General features: G+C 40.3%; 1 protein-coding gene across 1 annotated transcript in view; it reads left to right on the top strand.

Moving 5' to 3' along the window:
* Window positions 1-20,123, top strand: part of LOC311087282 (NACHT, LRR and PYD domains-containing protein 12-like) — a gene marked incomplete at its 3' end in the record, with an annotated part of 349,673 nt that overhangs the window by 108,651 nt on the left and 220,899 nt on the right. Inside the window, exons 4-10 of the mRNA XM_084120582.1 lie at window positions 3,005-3,109; window positions 3,285-3,369; window positions 3,641-3,836; window positions 3,931-5,761; window positions 7,499-7,663; window positions 13,234-13,407; window positions 14,272-14,442. Of these exons, the coding sequence (XP_083976708.1) occupies window positions 3,005-3,109; window positions 3,285-3,369; window positions 3,641-3,836; window positions 3,931-5,761; window positions 7,499-7,663; window positions 13,234-13,407; window positions 14,272-14,442 (2,727 nt within the window). The remainder of the gene's footprint in view (window positions 1-3,004; window positions 3,110-3,284; window positions 3,370-3,640; window positions 3,837-3,930; window positions 5,762-7,498; window positions 7,664-13,233; window positions 13,408-14,271; window positions 14,443-20,123) is intronic.

Raw genomic sequence — 20,123 nt, 5'->3', positions numbered from 1 at the left:
TCAGGAATATGTTGATTGACCTTGAAACTCCTCAGTTTTCTAATTAAAAACAATCGCTGGTTAGCTCTCTTAAAAATACTCTGTGAATTAACATTAAAACTTAAAGTGCGATCAATGGTTGTACCCAAGTACTTAAAATGTTCAATTACTTCCACAGGCCGGCTGTTAAGTACAACAGGGTTGATGTTACTGGCCCCTCTTGGTTTGGTTTGTATTATAAGTTCTTTTGTTTTAGTCACGTTAATTTGCAATTTAACAGTCTGACACCAGTCCTGCAGTAAAGTGACTTGGCTAAAGTAAGCTTCCTCATGTGCTGCATTATTTTCTGTGAGAAGTCCTACCAAGGCCATGTCATCAGCATATTTAAGTAAACTAACATTGGTGCTGTGCACAGTCATATCATTTATATAAATTGAAAACAACAGAGGTGACAACACACAGCCTTGTGGTGCTCCAGTATTTATAACAAGCTCATCTGAGTAGACCCCATTCGTTAAGACTCTCTGAGGGCGGTCAGTTAAGAAACTTCTAATCCAGTGAATGAGCCCACCATTCACATATGTTTCAAATAAATGCTGCTCTTTTGAAAGTTCTATTCAAAGAATACTGAAAACTGTATCGTAGTTTCCACAAAAATATGAAGCCGTAAAACTCATAATAATCAATTTTTCTAAGAATCAAATCATATTATAATGATTTCTGAAGGATCATGTGACAGTAAAGACTGAAGTAATGATGCTGAAAATTCAGCTTTGCATCACATGAATAAATGACACATTACTATATATTTACACATATATTTATGAAAAGTTATTTTTATTGTAGTAATATTTCACAATATAACTGTTTTTAGGGTATGCTTGATCAAATGCAGGCTTAAGATGTGATCAGGAAAGTGTTTTTATGTGAAAGATGTATCTGATGTGTCAATAAATGGTCTGCAAATCTTTTATGAATTGTTTTATTATGAATATTAAATATAATCATGAATTCACGGTTGAAATTAGGCCTGAAAAAGACGTATTTTCGACTCACTTTACAACCTAATTTAGATTTATAATTTATGTTATACTTATATGTGACCCCGCCTGTGAAACCCCGGCTAAAGTTCCCTATAGGGAACGTTCTATTAACGTAAAGAAAACTTTCCTAGCTAACCAACAGGGAACGTTCTGGGAACCTGAAAATAACGTTCTGGGAACCAAAAATTGTTAACTGGGTTGTATTAAATCATAAAACAGAATCCAGAAAAATATAATAAAAAACACACTTTTTTGTGTGTGTGTGTGTGGGGTGTGGGGTGTGGGGTGTGGGGTGGGGTGTGGGGTGTGGGGTGTGGTGTGGGGGGGGTCCAGTGCAGTGGGTGTCGGGTGTCGGTGTGCAACTGTTCAGCTGCTCCAAACCCTCCTGTAAAACACATGAAGAAGAGGAAAACAACAAGTAACAACACATGTTGACACCTAAACCTGTTGCTCACTGGATTTGATCTGATCTATGATCCAGAAAACATTTCTACAGATGTCAATATAGCACAATGATTACCAAATCTAATAACACTCGCGGCCATTTCTGTGTTTAATCCACAATCCATCGAGACCAGCAAGAGATTCTGAGAACGACGCGCGCGGACTGACAACAAGCGTTACTGAGTTTAAAATACTGATAAACTCACTTCTTAGTGGACAAGACTGCAAGTAAGTTTAATACATTCTCCATTAAAGTCATTGCAATTATTAGGAACTTCATATTGTATATTAAGCGTGATTTGAATGTGAAGTTACAGAAGGCTGTTCTTCTGCTACTCCGAACAGACGAAGAATCTGCCAGAAATTACAATCTTTTGAAGTTAAAACACAAAAAGTTTTATTGATTAAGGATTATTGAAAACAAATATGTTTTTGAAAGTTTTCTCCCATTTCCTCTTATGTTTTAGGCTGTTGTTTTTGTGATGTGAAATCGAAAGTATTTTTGAACTATATTTACAGTAGACAGAGATGAAGCCTAACGTCAATGAACAACAATCTGATATTATTAAACTGAGTATCTCAGTTCATATATAGCAATTATGATTAGTAGTTATAACAGTATGTCTATTATAATTCTGGTTACTTTTACGTAATTAGTTATTTTGGGATCATTTGAAAGTAATGAAATCAACCACCATTGTGAACTTGAAGTAATGATTAAATGACAAACGATTCAACAATTAATAAAGATTGGGTAAATATGATTGTAAAATCATATTAGGCTATACTGTAATAGAGAATACAACAAATTGGGTTCAGTTTTCCCAGCACTGCACATTTCTGTTCCCCAATGAATTAATATTTAGAGTCAGTTAAACTCATTAAACAATCAGAAATTATTAAGACCATTCGGTTATTTTACATGGCAATATATTTGTCTGTAACTCACTTTATTTTATACATTGTTTTTGCTGTTGCTGTTGTTGATGATAACTCAGCATTCTTCATTATTGTCTTGAATAAGATGTTCTTCATCTGTGTAAAATGGTGTCATTTCCAGGTGATGCTGAAGGATTGAGTGTTTTCAGAAAGCAGTGCTGATCAGTTTTCAGTGTCAGTTTAGCTGCAGTATGTCAGAGGAAAGAGGAAAGGACTCTCTCTCTCAGAGGAGTCTCTCAGAGAAACACAGGTAAGACTGCGTCTGTTTTCATCAGTTTAAACTCGACTGGACTTTGTGTTTCCCTGTCAATAACAAAACTTTAAGCATTGTTCTATATTTGCAAATGCTTTAAACAACTTCAATTTTGAGCTTCTTAAATTAACACTGACATTATCTATAAAGCCCTGTTTGCTCTATAGAAAATATCACAGTTAATAATTTAATAACCTTCTAGACGCTGAATTAATCCAAATAAATGACTTTAGTTTTTAGATCATAAAATTATTGATAGACATTAGAAAACAACTATACACTTAATTTAATTAAGTATGCTTAAAGTAAAGTGTTTTCTCTCTCTCTCTGTTCTTTGTGTCATCAGTGTAAGATCAGGCTCACATGTGTCCAGCTCTGTGTCTCTGAAGAGTGATCGGTCTAAAGGTGATCCACCAAACTTCAGTGGGAAAACACCATCATCTAATAAAAGGTATTTTGTGATACTAATTTTTTGTCACACATTGACTGTGTTTAAAAGTAGTATTAGTGAATACCAATCATGAAACATGTTTAGATTAAATATTTGTCAGAGTATTCACAGCTAATGCTTATTTCTCTTTCTGTAAAATATCAGTTAGTATTTTATTTTGCTAATTTGATTACAGGCTTCAATATGAGACATTAGACTCAGACGTTCAGACTCACAGGAACCGCGATAATTTCAAAGACAATCTTCTAGGGATCTTCCAGGTAGGAAAACACATTTTTATAAATGTTTAATATTTCTAACAAACAAATATGGTATTGAACAAAAAAATGTAATTAAATTTTTCTTGATCACTTATTTTTCTTTTTAAAGACATTTTAGCTCAACTTGGTTAGCATTGGTTAGCATGTTAGTCTTTTAACTGGATTTTTAATGTACATGTATTATAATTACTGAATAAATAGTGTTGACCAAATGTAGATGTACAATTTGGCTTAAATTGTGTTATTCTTTTTCTCTTACTTTTGTTTGTAGGATCTTGAGAGCAAAATAATCACATTTCTGAAGAATGAGCTGGAGAAGTTAAAGAAAATATTACAAAATGAGAACACACAACACTTTGTGAAGGACTTTAATGAGAACAGATCCAGTATCAAAGAATCAGCTCTTGATCTCACACTACATTACCTGAGAGAGATGAAGCAAGATGAAGCTGCTGATGCTCTAGAAGGTAAGAGACTCGTGATCATCTGTCAGATTGTCTCTTATAAATGTAGGAGAGAAAATGAAGACTAAAACTATCTATTGTCTGTTCCTGTGTTTAGATGAGCTGTTCTTCATTCATCAGCTGAAATGTGGCCTAAAGAAGAAGTATCAATGTGTGTTTGAAGGAATTGCGAAGCAAGGTGACTCCACACTTCTGAATAACATCTACACAGATCTCTATATCACTCAGGGTGGCAGTGAACAGGTCAATACTGAACATGAGGTGAGACAGATTGAAGTTGCTTCCAGGCGTCATGAAGCACAAGAGATACAGGTTGATTACACAAATTTGTTTGAAGCACCTGAACAAGGCGAGGAGATCCGAACTGTACTGACAAAAGGAGTCGCTGGCATCGGGAAATCAGTCTCTGTGCAAAAGTTTGTTCTGGACTGGGCTGAAGGAAAAGAAAATCAAGATATCAGCTTCATATTTCCTCTTCCATTCAGAGAGATGAACTTAAAGGAGAAAGAAAAACTAAGTTTGATGGACCTTATAACTCAATTTTTCCCAGAGACAAAAGGACTGAACCTTACAAGAAGGAATCAGTTCAAAGTGCTGTTCATCCTTGATGGACTGGACGAATGTCGCCTTCCTCTGAAGTTTGATTGTAATGAGACGTGGCGTGATGTATCGTCACCAGCCTCTCTGGATGTTCTCCTAACGAACCTCATGAAGGGAAATCTGCTTCCCTCTGCTCTCATCTGGATCACCACCAGACCAGCAGCTGCCAGTAAGATTCCTCCTGACTGTATCGACCGGCTGACAGAGATACGGGGATTCAGTGACACACAAAAGAAAGAGTACTTCAAAAAAAGATTCACTGATCAGAATCAGGCCAACACAATCATAGATCACATTAAACAATCAAAGAGTCTCTTTATCATGTGCCACATCCCAGTCTTCTGCTGGATTTCAGCCACTGTTCTCCAGAACATTCTGGAGGAGAAAAGAAATAATGATGTGAAAAACACTCAGGCTGATGAGATCTCTAAAACACTGCAGGAATCCAACACTGAAGACACTCCCAAGACTCTGACACAAATGTACACACACTTTCTCCGCTTTCAGATCCAACAGAGCCGCCGAAAATATGATGGAGAATACACACCAGATGTTTACTGGGATAAAGACGCCATCCTTTCACTGGGGAAACTGGCATTTCATCAGCTGGAAAGAAGCAACCTGATCTTCTATGACACAGACCTGGAAGCCTGTGGTATTGACGTCTATAAGGCATCAGTGTACTCAGGCATGTGTACCCAGATCTTTAAGGAGGAAACAGGGATCGTTCTTGGTACCATGTACTGCTTTGTTCACTTGAGCATTCAAGAGTTTATTGCAGCCCTTTATGCACACCTGTTTCTAGACATCAACAAGACAAGTGTGTTTGATCATGAGTCTACTGAACAGAAAAACAGAAATGAAACCATGATTGATTTTCTCAAGACTGCAGTGGACAAGGTGCTCGAGAGTGACAATGGACACCTGGACCTTTTCCTTCGCTTCCTCCTCGGTCTGTCACTCCAGTCCAATCGACGACTCTTACGAGGTCTGTTGACACAGCAAGATGGCAATGACCAGAGCAACAAGGAAATAGTTCAGTACATCAAGCAGAAATTAGAAGATAATCTTCCTGCAGAGAGATCCATCAATCTGTTCTACTGTCTGAATGAACTGAATGACCAAACTCTGGTGAAAGAGATTCAGACCCACCTTAGCAAAGGAAGTCTCTCATCTGGTGACCTTTCACCTGCCCAGTGGTCTGCTTTAGCCTTTGTGTTGTTGACATCAGAGGAAGAGCTGGAGGAGTTTGAGCTTCAGAAATTCAAGAAATCAGACGAGTGTCTCATTAGATTATCGGCAGTCATCAAAACCTCCAGAAGAGCTCTGTAAGTCTTTTAATATATTTTGTCATGTTTTGCTCTCATCTGAAAAATGCATTTGTCTACATTACTCTATAGTGATTCCCCATCATAAACAAGAACCTATACCTGTAAAGCTTTTGTGTGTGTGTGTGTGTGTGTGTGGAGACAGTTTATCAAAACTAGAGACAAAATATAAAAAACATGTAAAAATGTTTGCATGTTTGTTTTGTATCATATCATATTACCACATCATATATTAGTTGTCCCTCTGTTTCTCCCAGTAATTAGATATTTTAAATAGAGATGCACCGATTACAATTTTCTAGGCCGATTCCGATTTTAGCCAATTCCGATTTAATTTTTTCTAACCACATTACAGCACACACAAATATTTATTTTCTATCTTTTCTTTAATAGAACATTTTGCATAGAACATAGATCATTTTTTTGAACAGATAATCGCTATAAAATAGAACTATAAATTACTCCTGGTGTGGGAAATACACACACACATATATATATAGTATATAATATATATATATATATATCCTTGCAGTATAAAGATATTTCTATATTTCTATCATTTCTGGCTAGTTTACTTTATTTATTTTTTATAATCATAACCACTGCTCCTGCTCCCGGTGTGAATGCACTCATTGATTAACATGCACATCAAAAAAAATACGCGCTGCTCATATTTGCGGTGTGAAACGGCCGTAATTCACGAGGTTTCCTACATGTGCGTTCCGTATGCACGTGTGATGCTGATGTTGCGCAATGTTAATCATGTGGCGCTCAAGTGCATTTGACCGGCATAAAATCGGCATATGTCCGACTGACCGGACGGTCGCCGGTCATGGCCGATCACCTGAAAATCGACCAATTCCGGTCACCAGCCGATCAATCGGTGCATCTCTAATTTTAAATGCTTATTTCTATGAGTAATTCTGTAGTTTAATGTAATAATAATGTAATGCAATATGTAGATCGAGATATTTACAAATAAACATTTATCCATAGCCTGTTGTATCGTATTTGTACACATTTTAAGATGGTTTTTCTACAATTTTTTTTTTTAATTGTTGTTCCAAAATTATTCTAATTTAGTAATTAAGTAAAATAACTATACATTTAATTTTCAGATATTGTTATGGATGTTTTTTTTTACTATCTTTAAATTAATGATATATCACCCGTTGGCCACCCTGCTCTCTAAGATATCGGCATCAGCCATCGGTTGACCTTAATCTTGAAATAGTAAAAACAAATAACATTTCTTAGGTTTAAGTAATCTTAGCTTTACTCAAATCATTAAAGATTTTTGGTCAAAAAGACATAGCGAAAGGCCTTTAACTTGCCATAAAAGTGTGAACTGTCTCATATAATGGTGTCAGTGCAGTCAAGTCAATAATATTGTTGAATATTAAGTGTCCCCAACTAAGCAAGACACAGGCAACAGTTGCAAGAACCTAAACTCTGTGACATAAATAGAGAAAAAATCCTATAGCTATAAAAGCTTTACACAAATATTTTTTCAAACATGCTTCATTTTATCTAGGTTATTTGTCACTGAATAAAAAACACTAATGTACAGGAAATAGTAGTTTTTGAAGATGAATGTTAGTTTAACTCAGCCTCTTTGCTGTATATGCTGTTTATGTAAAAATGTATTTACTATTTAAGTAAAAATGTATTTAAGATTTGTTTATAGAATATGTATTGTATGTGTTCCATCTAATTCTGTGTTGTGACTTATTGTAGGTTAAATGATTGTAACTTAACAGACAAAAGCTGTTCAGCTCTGGCTGCAGTTCTTGGATCAGATACCAATCTGAAAGAGCTGAACATGAACAATAATAATCTGCAGGATTCAGGAGTGAAGCTGCTCTGCACTGGACTGAAAAAGTGTAAATTGGAGATACTGAGGTAAGTTGAGCCACAGGAGTCACATGACTAGAGTGAGGTGCGATGACTGACAGGACGATGCCGGAGGCAAAAGTACAAGACAACTTTTGTGAAAAATTCAAAGATCTTTTATTTATTTGTAACAATGTGGGTATACCATATCAATCCTGTCATTGTGCAATTTTATTGTTGTTGTGTTTTTTCATCGAGTAATATTGAAGTGACATTAAGCATTCATTTTGTTCCAAGAAAAGGAAAGATCTAACATTAAATATCAGAATAAGAGCTCTGGGGGGTTAATAAAGGCCGGAAGTTAGTTAATTTAGTCGATAAAGTTTTAAATAAGAATATTTTTCTTACATGAACATATCGCTTCACTTCAGAAGGCCTTTATTAACCCCCCAGAGCTGTGTGGAGCACTTTTATCATGGATGGATGTACTTTGATGGACTTGAAAAATATACAACCATTCACTGCCATTATAAAGCTGGAAAGAGCCAGGAAATGCTTTTAATATAATTCCTATTGTATGTATTCATCTGAAAGTAGAATGTCATATACACCTAGGATGACTTGAGGGTGAGTAAATCAAGGGCTAATTTTAATTTTTGGGTGAACTATCCCTTTAACACCTAGTAATGCACTGTAATGCAAATAATGGCAAGGGATTATAATATTTAGTGGATAAAGTATTTTCTATATATGTATATTTTACTTCCTATAAGTTAACACTTAAATTGTGCTGTTTTTGTTTATAGTAATTTATACTTTAGTGATGTAATCATTACTTGCATACCTAGTGTTGAGTCAGAATTCAGATGATTCTGTTTGATCTGGTAAATCTGCCACAGAATGGAGGACGATATCTGGTAGAAATCACTTCTCTTAATATTTTATGTGACAGGATTAATGTATTTTAGTGCTTTTGAGGGAGCTGTGTATCTTTTGATTCTGCTTTCAGCTTTGCAGCTAGTCTCGACTAAACACTAGTTTATGAGTGTTTTACACCACTGTGAAGGTATTTTGGTCCATTTTTCCCTCTCCTCCTTACAAAGCTGCTTCAGCTCAGTGACATTTGTAGATTTTCCAGCATGAGCTGTGTTTCACGTACTTCCACAGCATTTCAATGGAGTTGAAGTCTGGACTTTAATTAGGCCATTCCCAAACGTCTTGGTTACATACGGTTACGTACGGTAACCCTCGTTCTCTGAGTGAGGGAACGGAGACGTCACGTCGGTAGGAGTTACCAACGAATCGGGATCATGCTAGGGAGACCAATTGCCTTCGAGTGAAACTAAAACGAGCCAATGAACATTGGCATGCAAGACTTGCATTCCGCGCCCCGCCTGCTAGTGCCGGTATAAAGCGGAAGTGCGAGCATACACAGAACGGTGTCCTCCGCGAAGGTACAGCAACCATGGCGACGGGACATGACGTCTCCGTTCCCTCACTCAGGGAACGAGGATTACCATATGTAACCGAGACGTTCCCTTTCATTCGGGTCAAGTTAACAAATGAATTGGGATACACATACAAATACACATGTGCACTAGCCCGGAGGGTAGTGAACACATGGCAGTCTCTGAGGTAGTCACAGCCCTGACTCAGCAGAGACGACAGAGCGGACTCTGTCGAGGGGAAGACACTGGCTAACCCGGGGGGTAACCGATCGTGGAGAAGACACATATGGGGTCGCCATAGGGACCGCTGACATAAGAACCCCAGCCTGAACTCAGCTCATAGTGAGAGGTAACAGGCCTGGCGACCGGCGATCCACCTCGCCTGGCACCGGTGGTTGACAGAGGAACTCACGAGGTTAGCCATTTGTTGGGTAACCAACGGAGCAGGAAATGCATGTATCTGGCCCATAGGGCAAGAATGGCGTAGCAAGCCGACACTAACCTAATTCCTCGCGCTACTGGCCGTAGCGAGTACACGGGAGGAAACAGGTTCTACACGAAGGCTATAAAACCTAGTGAACGTGTTAGGTGTTGCCCAGCCCGCAGCTCTGCAGATGTCTGTCAGCGAGGCGCCTTGAGCCAACGCCCAGGAAGAGGCAACACTCCTCCGGGGGCAGCGCTTGCAGGTTCACTACCTGATCTCTAAACGGAGTGATAGGAACCTTGGGCACATATCCGGGCCGGGGTCTCGGAACAACGTGAGAGAAGTCTGGCGCGAACTCTAGGCACGATTCATCGACCGAAAATGCCTGCAGGGGCGACTGCCGTGAGAGCTCGTCGGCTGCACGGTTGAGCACACCAGGGATGTGAATGGCTTGAAGTCCATAGGAGGAGATGGCGGGCGAGTCGCAACATACAACGTGAACGTAGACCACCTTGGCGGCTGATGTATGCAACGGTTACAGTGCTGTCCGTATGGACCAGTACATGCTTGTGCTGAAGTAGCCCTCTGAGGCGGCACAAGGCTAAGCGTACTGCTTGCAATTCTAGGCAGTTGATGTGCCAATGCAGTTGGGGCCCCGTCCACAGACCCGAAACTGCATGCCCGTTGTACGTGGCCCCCCAGCCGTTGGCAGAAGCATCTGTGAAAACCACAGCATGCCTGGACACCTGGACTAAGGGCACTCCGACCCGTAGAAATGCAGGGTGTTCTACCGGAACGCACCGCTCTGCCACACCTATCTTGGGACTCGATCGTGAAGCCAGCGTTGAAGCTGTCTCGTATTGATCCAGACAGAGCGGCGTTGCTGCGGCTGCCATATGCCCCAGGAGCCTCTGAAACTGTTTCAGTGGGACCGCTGACTTGCCTTGAAAGGACTTGAGGCAGTTGAGCACTGACTGGCCTCACGGAGGTGCGCGGTCTGACTGACCGAGTCCAACTCCATACCGAGATAAGAGATCCTCTGCGTGGGGCAGAGTTTGCTCTTGTCCCAGTTGACCTGAAGCCCCAGCTGACTGAGATGCCGAAGCACCATGTCCCTGTGTTCGCTCAACAGATCCCGCGAGTGAGTTATTATGAGCCAGTCTTTGAGATAGTTAAGAATGCTAACGCCACGTTCTCTCATGGGAACAATGGCCGCCTCCGCGACTTTCGTGAAGACATGGGGTGACAGGGCCAGCCCGAAGGGTAGGACCTTGTACTGATATGCTCGACCCTCGTACGCAAAACGTAGAAACGGTCTGTGTCAAGGAAGAATCGAGACATGAAAGTACGTGTCCTTCAGGTTGATCACTGCAAACCAATCCCGGGGAAGGATGCACTCGAAGTTGCGTTTCTGCGTCAGCATTTTGAACGGGAGCTTGTGCAGGGCCTGATTCAAAACTCACAGGTCCAGGATTGGTCGTAACCCACCGCCTTTCTTGGGTACAATGAAGTAAAGGCGGACCTGACCTCATCTCGGCTGGAGGGACCGGCTCGATCGCGTCCTTCGCCAGCAGGACGTCGATCTCTTTCCTCAGGACAGGGGCATCGCAGCTCCGCACATGGGTGAACCGGATGCTCCTGAACTTGGGAGGCCGGCAGGAAACTGAATTGCATAGCCGAGCCGGATGGACTACCGACGTACCCGGGGTGGGGCAGCGTGGTGGAAGGCAGAGACTCGACTCCGGAGGCATTGAAGCGGGCGAGAGTGGGGTCTGGGTGTGCAGAGCAACTCCAGCCTACTTCCACGAGGGGGCAGACGGCAGGGAAGGCCCAGAGGCGTTCGGCTGCTCGTTGCCCAGAGGTGAAGGAAGGAGGGGAAACGAGGAGTGAGGCCCGGGGGCATTGAGTCCAGGTTTCTGACCCTCCTTGCCCAGTGGGAGATGAGAGTGATGAGGCCTGGGCGGCGTCACTGCCATCTGAGCTCTGGGTCTAGGGGAATGAGAGCGCTGAGGCAACGTGGTGGCGCACACTGTCATTCTGCCCCTTTTGGACGAGGGAGACTGGGAGTGGCGAGGCAATTGAGCATCGTCCTTGACTGCCAGTCTCGGCCGTGTGTGACCCAGGGGAAGTGGAAACTGCTCTTTTATTGAGGTTTTGGGTACCCGGCTAGCGGCGGAACAGAAACAAAACGGAACCAAAGATTCTCCACCCGGCCCTCCTCCTGGGGAAGGAGTGATGCAGACACGCACTCCTGGAGAGCAGCAGTCACATCCTCTGGGTCGCCTGTCTCAGGGTCACTTCACTCTCATCTTGCCTGTAAGTTTAGACGAACTCCGAGCAGGCTGGGCAGCTCTTTTGCGGCCGGCACCCTGCTGCCTAGGTGGAGGCTGCTGCTTAGGCTGAGCAGGGGCGGAGGTGGCGGCAGGAGGGCGCCCTCAGCAACGAGCAGCCGGCGAAGACTGGGCAGCAGCAGCCTGTTTCCGGGGCATGATGTTCTTGATGACCTCAAGAACTGTTGGGCGTAGCTCTCCACCACGTCGCCGAAGAGGCCACCCTGGGAAATTGGGGAGTTCAGGAACTTACTCTTGTCCGACTCCCTCATATCGGCCAGGGTGAGCCACAGGTGTCCCTCCTGGACCACGAGTGTGGACATCGCCCGGTCCAGGGAACGTGCGTGAGGTCCGTCGCCGTACGCAGCTCTTGGAGCACCCTTGTACCACCCTCCTGCATGTCACTGAGCGCTTTGGCCTGGTGGACCTGGAGAAGCGCCATGGCATGCAGGGCAGAAGCAGCTTCTCTACACGCATTGTAAGCCTTTCCAGTCAGACTGGAAGATAACCTACATGCGTGGGAGGGGAGCGTGGGGTTACCCCGCCAGGTGGACGCAGTCTTGGGACACAATTGCATCGCCACAGACCGTTCCACTGGGGGGATGCCCTCACTGCCCCGCTATCGAGAGTGGTGAGGGAGGAGGAGGGAGTCGTTCTGTGTCGGGCCGTCAGAGGGACCGTTCACGACTGGATAAACTGGAAGAACTGGAAGAGAGGGCAACTCTGAGAAAACAAGGAAATTAACATTTGAACTCTCTTGCTATATTACCATCCCCATTCGAGATACTATCACACTTGAGTTGATCACCTCCCAATTTACACATCATTCCTTCAACTTCTGTCCCCAGTAAGTACTAGGACGGTAATTAATGCAAATTCCCACTGTGAACTCATGTTTACATTTGAAAAGAGGTTTCTGCCTTGGTCTGAGTATTTAGGGAGATGCTGAAGAAGGCTCGTGGTGATTTGTAGCTCAAATTAGCCTGTGATATAGAGTGTATGCAGGCACTCCACATCATGTATTTCATAATGTCAGGTTTGCATCTTCTCTCTTTATTCCAGAGCATTTGATGTTTTGTATTCATGACCTTTTAACTGATTATGTAATTGGCATGATACATTTACCTGACATAATAAATTGTTACATTTGATTAAATGACTTTGCCACGTGGAAAGACAGTAACACGCGAGACCTTCACCCGTTCTGGCAGAAACCACCATTTGAACTGATAAACGGGCTTACACAGTTTTAAATAATTATGTCTTGAAATAATTAAGATTTCTGTGCCTTTTGTTTGCCTCCATATTCCGTCGTCAGTTTTTGCAACTAACTTTCAATGCATTTGTACAAAGAACAAAATAAAAATTCAAGTTTAAGGATTTATATTGTTCTGGTTTAACTGATTAATCAGCTGAATGCTTTCATTCCTGTTCTAGTCTCTCTAACTGCAGTGTGACAGAAGAAGGTTATAAAGCTCTGGCTTCAGCTCTGAGATCAAACCCTTCACACCTGATAGAGATGGATCTCACAGGAAATGATCCTGGACAATCAGGAGTGAAGCAGCTCAATGATTTACTACAGGATCCAGCCTGTCAACTGAAGACACTGAGGTGAGACGGGATCAAATAATAAACTAAATTAATTATATGGAGGCTAAATATTCATAACTAATATAATATTTTAGCTATACAATTAGCTTGACAATTTGTTGCATCAAAATGATCAAGATCAGATCAGATGCTGCCGGTTCTGTCATGATGATGATAACCGTCAACACAGTTTAGTTGTGATACGAGCTAAAGGTCAAATAGACATTATGGGTCAGTATATGGGCTGCTTTTCTGGAGTATACCTTGATAATTGAAATGCACAATTTTATTTTTGTGCACACTTCTCATCAAAATTCTAGATAACCTTTTAGTGAAATAGTTTTCTGAACACAATAGTTTTCCATCAAGCCCAGATTCACTGCATCTCTCTACAGCAGGTCTATGAGTCTCCAGATGTTCACAAACATGCAGTTTCACAAGCCAGTTTTCTCTGTGCTGACGTTTCTGTGAACCTATTTAGTGAAATAGTTTTCTGAACACAATAGTTTTCCATCAAGCCCAGATTCACTGCATCTCTCTATAGCAGGTCTATGAGTCTCCAGATGTTCACAAACATGCAGTTTCACAAGCCAGTTTTCTCTGTGCTGACGTTTCTCACTTCTCCTGCTTAAAAGCCAGAAAGATCTTAATTTCACACTCTGTATTCATACTGAAAACCATGATTTAGTGAACCTTTGCTCTTCTGCTCTGTGAGACATTTCTGCTCTTATGAGTTTGCTTTAGGACTGAGTGACACTCTAGTTTATTTTAAATATATATTTATTTGTGTACTTTTAACGTTCAAAGTAAAATAAAATGTATTGTATCAATCTTTTTTGTAATGCAACAGACTTTTATTTGAGAACTGAATTGACTCTTCTGCAGGTTTTTGAGTCCTGCTGCAGAGGAAGCCTGTCAGTATGTAAATAGAGTTGTGGGTAAAAACCCGTTACTCCAGAGAAAGCTGAATCTGAGGGAACATGAACTAGGAGACACACAAGTAAATCAGATCGCTGCTCTACTGCAGGATAAACACTGTCAACTCAACACACTGACGTGAGTATTGCTCATTTATTTATAATATTACTTTACTTTTCAGGGATCCAGACTAACTTTTTTTATTAGGAGCGCTTGTAGCCCGACTTAAATTTTTTGGAGTGCAAGCAGAAACTTTAGGGGCACACCTTAAATCACCTTGCAATACAATTATTCACATTTTCCCCCAAAATAACTGTATTACTGACAAATGCTTTGATAATAAATATACTTATACTTAACAGAAATTACAATGTGCAGTTTTATTTTAAGTTCACAGGCTCCAGACTAACATTTGAGGGCAGCAGCACTGCAGAAAGTTCTACAGAAAGTATTTGGTATCACTGTGGGATGACAAAGCACTGAGCTTAATTTGAGGTGTATAGATAAAGTTAACTTTAATTATTATAATTCATAATGTCTTAATATTAATTCAAATGCAAAATGAGTGACAAAATAGATATTAGGGAGTGAAAATAGCCAATAAGCGTTCTCTGCAGCTATGTTTACAAACTTTTAGTTTTATAAATAGGGACAATCTTTAAAGGATGAACAAAAAATATTTTGGTCAACACATTAAAAATAACATTTAAATATGATATTATAGTTTTGAAGTGCTGGAAAAAGATGTGTTGGCTACTGTTATAACCATAGTATATAGTTATAGTGAGTGTTAATACATTAAATCCATGGTGAATGTTGCTGATCTGTGGACAGCCTTCTATAACTTGTTCGCAGTGTTGGGGGTAACAAGTTACAAAGTAACGGATTACAGTAACGATATTACTTTTTTGGGTAACGAAACAAAGTAACGCATTACACTAAAAATATCGGTAACTACACTACTAAACTATAGGAACGCGCTTTCCTGCGTTACCCAAGCCGTGTTTGCCTGCGTGTAAAGCTCTGATCTGTTTAAGTGGTGCTTGCATGCCTGTGTGTGTGTGTGTGTGTGTGTGTGTGTGTGTGTGTGTGTGTGTGTGTGCTTGCACCGTTGTCATAGAGATCGATTTGAGTGACGTAGCTGCTGATGCGAAGGGGAGCGGGAAATGGAGATGGAGACAGGGGGTTTCGGCCAGTGGCGATATTCACATTACTTTCAGTTTATTGCTCGAAAGGACAAAAATATTCGCGTGAAATGCATTCTATGCCCAGGCAGCAAGTACTGGCCATCGGGACTACCGGGAGATTCCCAGTGGGCTACTTTTTTTCTTTTTCTGCAGCAGGACCTTCATCAGCTCCAGTGGCTGATGATGAGGATAGTGAGGAGGATCAGGACAGAGATGGGAAAGTGTAGAGCCTGCGGTAAGCAGAACTAACAGCTACTTTCAAAACACTTACGCTATGTCATGAGTGTAGGAACCCATTACCCAGTAACACATTATTTCCACATCTGCATAGTTGACGATTACCGTAATTTACTCTAAATTTAATGAGACGCATTTGTAAACCATGTTTTCCGTCAAAATAAAAGATCATGTGCTTATATCTCTTTCAAGTATAGAAATTAGTACAAAACTAATTGTGAAAGTTTCCTTTATTTTTCAGTGCATTTGTTTTACAATATATGTCTATTAGTGTGCTATTATTATTATGGCCAAAATGCCAGGGTAGACATGTCTACAGGGTAGATTAAGAAATGGGAAAGTAAAGTAATAAGTAGTGAAGTTACTTTTCAAATGCAGTAACTAGTAAAGTAATCTCATTACAATTTACAGAAGTAACTAGTAACTAATTACTTTTTTTGAGTAACTACCCCAACACTGCTTGTTCGTTCATGGCAAGATGTTTCTCCTGGTTTCCACGTCAGCGCTGTTTGATCTGATATGGTTTATAACAGAGAATTCTGCGTCGAATCTGAATGTTTCTCACTGGATCTCGCAATGATGTTATTAATTCTGTCGTGAACTCAATGGATTTCTTCACTGGATCTCCACGATGTAACGGGGGGCAGATTTACTGGTCGCACATGTGCGACTGGATGTAAAATTCAGCCGCACACTCTCAAATTTTGGTCGCAGAATGCAATCTGGAGCCCTGCTTTTAGTAGTAATGTTAGCTGATGATAATATTTCCTCACTTGTTTGAGTGAGAGCAGTTTTTTCCTCAGCATCACACAGAGCCACAACAATTTAAAGTAATAAAATTAAACAGCAAATTAAAAACACACAATTAAAACTTGATATCAAGCTTTAAATATTTGGTTAAGACAGACAGTTGGATCATGGGTCAATAATTATTTCAGTTTCTATAGAGGCAGAACAATGTTTTTTGTGACATCAGAATCAGACATCTTCATAACTGCTTTCAATTCAATGTTTGTATTTCCCAAAATGTAAAATGTCTAATTTTGGTGCAGCATATACTGTAACTTGTAAAAATTGAACAAGTGCATTTTAAAAGTCTGTGATCAGTATCTGCCTGTAATAAGATCCACTGAACGCTAGTGATGGGCGCTTTCAAAACACGCTTCATGAAGCTACGAAACCTTTACGAATCTTTTGTTTCGAATCAGTGGTTCAGAGTGTGTATCAAACTGCCAAAGTCACATGATTTCAGTAAACGAGGCTTAGTTACGTCATAACTTTCGAAACGTTTGGAAATGTCAATGGTTCACCACTGGGGGGCGAACCCATGAATCATGCAGATTTACTGAGATTGAACAAGTGTCTGTGGGTTTAACCTGATCTCTGATCAGTTTTATACATTTGTAGACGTTTTAATTAGACATTAGTATAATTAAAAGGAATAATAGTAGTTTCTTATTGGCCTGTTTAGCTGAGCCATCCATAAAATAAACAAAACAAGCACTGAAAATTTGTTAAAAGAGCACATATTATACAGACACTTGATATGTAATCATATTAGATGATTAGTTAATTGCATTTGATAGATTTTACTTTCAGTAAAACATTTGTAATGGGTTTGTAGAAGGTGTTTTTATGCAGTTTTTGGCCAGCGTGTGTCGTTTCGAACCTACACGCTTAGACTAACTCTTCAAAACAGTGAATCATTTTGTGAAGAAATTGGTTTAATTGATTTGAAGCTCTGAAAAGCTTTGTTTCTCCCATCTCTACTGAACGCAAGTGCAGCTTTATTCAAATAAACGTGAACAAAACTAAAAAAACAAAGACTTGACTGAGAAACATGAAGGTCACCAACAGCAGTTACAGGGAACAAAGCCAGACAGAAGACAATGGTAACATGAAGGCAGGGCCGTACGCAGGATTTTATAAAAACTGAGGTCCCAGAATTGATGTTGCTAGGGGGGTTCGGGGGAAATTTCGATTTTCCTGATCTACACATGTGCAATTTAAGGTGTTTGAAGGACAAACAAATTGGATATCAATAGCTTTAAAAGCATGTCAGTGAACAGTAGCATAAATTATTTGTCAAGCAGAAAACAGATTCTTAAACATGAGAATCAGATTAAATGTTGCAATGAATGATCCACACTACAAAATTGAAATGCAGAAATGTTATGCTTATTGTTGACAAAACACAATCACTTATTCCAAACAGGAATGAGAAATGATTCAAGGATTATTTTGCATAGATGTTACATTTCAGTCAAACGCCAATGCAATCCTTCTGTGTCCAGAGGCTTATGAGCAATATGTGTGAGCATCAAAGATCAGTTTCAGCAACTTGTTTCTTTCCTGAATTAATCAGTGTTTTTGTGCTAATCAGTTCAATTACAGTTTTTCTCAATTGCTAAAACACAATTTCTGAAACTTTGCTCCATTTTCTGAAAACATTAAACACAAAACCTCATCTTCAAGCACTATTCACAAAACCTCTTGCCTCCTCTTGCAAAATTAAACTTTCGCCTCAAAACAGTTTTACCTGTGTTCAAAATCAAACACTGCTCTCAAATCATAAACAAAGTGCTAAAAATGATATACACCAGGGTGGGAATTATACCGCGGCCACGCGGCCATGGCCGCCGTTGCCCTACACTTTGGCCTTCATGCCCCGTGAAAAAAAAATCATCGTACGGCCACAGTGGCCTGTGTGCCCTGGCCCTGTCCAAGTTCCACCCAAGTAGTCTCTGAACTTCAATTAGTTTGTGGATTCGCGCAGGTGCAGTGTCATAATCACATCGATGATCTCACGCATCAAAACAGCAGTGCAAGAAGCATGTAACGTCACTCAGCACCAACAGAAGAACGACACTGTTGTCTACACTGGTGCATAGATATATACACTAGATTTCGCCTTGGCTACGGCATTCGTTCATGAACTGCCGTAGCCAAGGCGAAATCTATATGTCTATCTATGCACCAGTCTGCGCACACGTCACACAGCAGGAAGCGCGGGCGCCCTCAGATCACTTGGACGTCGCTGTGTTACAAGAGGTAAAAACGATATAAATACTGTTCGTTTTCTCACACAAACCGCTCGTTTCGTGTCTTAGGCCATCAATGTGTACTTACGATGGGGAATTGTTTAATTTGGACGATGGGGAATTGTTTTAATTTGGACTCTGTGGATGCTCTTTGAGACCGTGACCATAGACCTGCATTATATGACTGACAGACAAGAACGGTTTGACCTAAAAATATAAAAATCTATTTGCTAGTAGATAAGTGCCCTTTTCAGAAAGGGCCCTATGCAAGGTTCCAGAGGTAACGTTAGCTGCTAACGGCGTCGGCGCACTGAAGCGGTTTTTTTTTAATAGTTCAAAGTTACTATAAGATTTAATGTTATTACCTTGACAAACTATAACTTACATCATTAAAAAGATATAAGACTCACTTAATTTGTGTCAGGAGTTATGAAATGCAAAAATGAGTCGATACCTTTAATATGAATTATGAGCGTCAGACGCTCCCATTCATAAAAAACTCCTGTGCTGTCGTCATGAAAGCGATTCACAAAACAACGTCCCTCACGGCTTTTAGCTCAAAAGTGTGCAGATTTGGAGAAATATTGATATATTCTCAGTTTACATAAGATTTCTATTGACAGGAATAATATTTTATTGAATTTATAGCCAAATGCGTCGATGTAATCATTATGAGCGCTGTATACTGATGTGCTGTGATTTCAATTCATACCAGCAGCCTGAGGGCGCTCTACTGAACATTATAGTCCATATTTGAAACACATGAAGAAGAGCGTTCGACAATGCAGGAAATTATTAATTTATTGGCATTTGTGTTGTTTCTGAATGCTTTTATTGGCATTTGTGGTGTTTCTGAATGCTTTTATTGGCATTTATGTTGTTTCTATTGTTGTGTGAGGGTGTATACCTTCTGGATGTAATGGCGCTCTCTCTCTCTCTCATTAAAAAATGTTTTTTTTATTAAAATAGTCATAATCCATGTCTAATTCCAAATTAGGATGTTATGCTATCAATCTGAATGGGAAAACCATTGAATTGTATGATGGCCTTTGTGCCCTGTCATATGGCCTTGGTGCCCCTAAAAAAAAAAAAAAGGTGGAGGCCAAATGGCCTTGCCCCTAAAATTACATAATTCCCACCCTGATATACACTATCAAGCAGTCAGTAAACAATACACCAAAAATAGAAAACACGTGGTTCAAAACATATAGTTCTCAGGGAGAAGTACATTTTTAATCTCAAAACAAATTTCATATGTTTCCGTCATTGTCTTTTGATGAACGAAAACATGTTCTATCATAGTAGCTCAAAATTGATCAGAAATGACTACTCTGCTTTGCTCTTTGCCATTTTT

The sequence above is a fragment of the Abramis brama genome (genome assembly GCF_963993115.1).
Source record: "Abramis brama genome assembly, chromosome: 7".
Lineage (NCBI taxonomy): Eukaryota > Metazoa > Chordata > Actinopteri > Cypriniformes > Leuciscidae > Abramis > Abramis brama.
The sequence above is the reverse complement of the archived record's forward strand: the minus strand, read 5'-3'. Positions and strand labels throughout refer to the sequence as shown.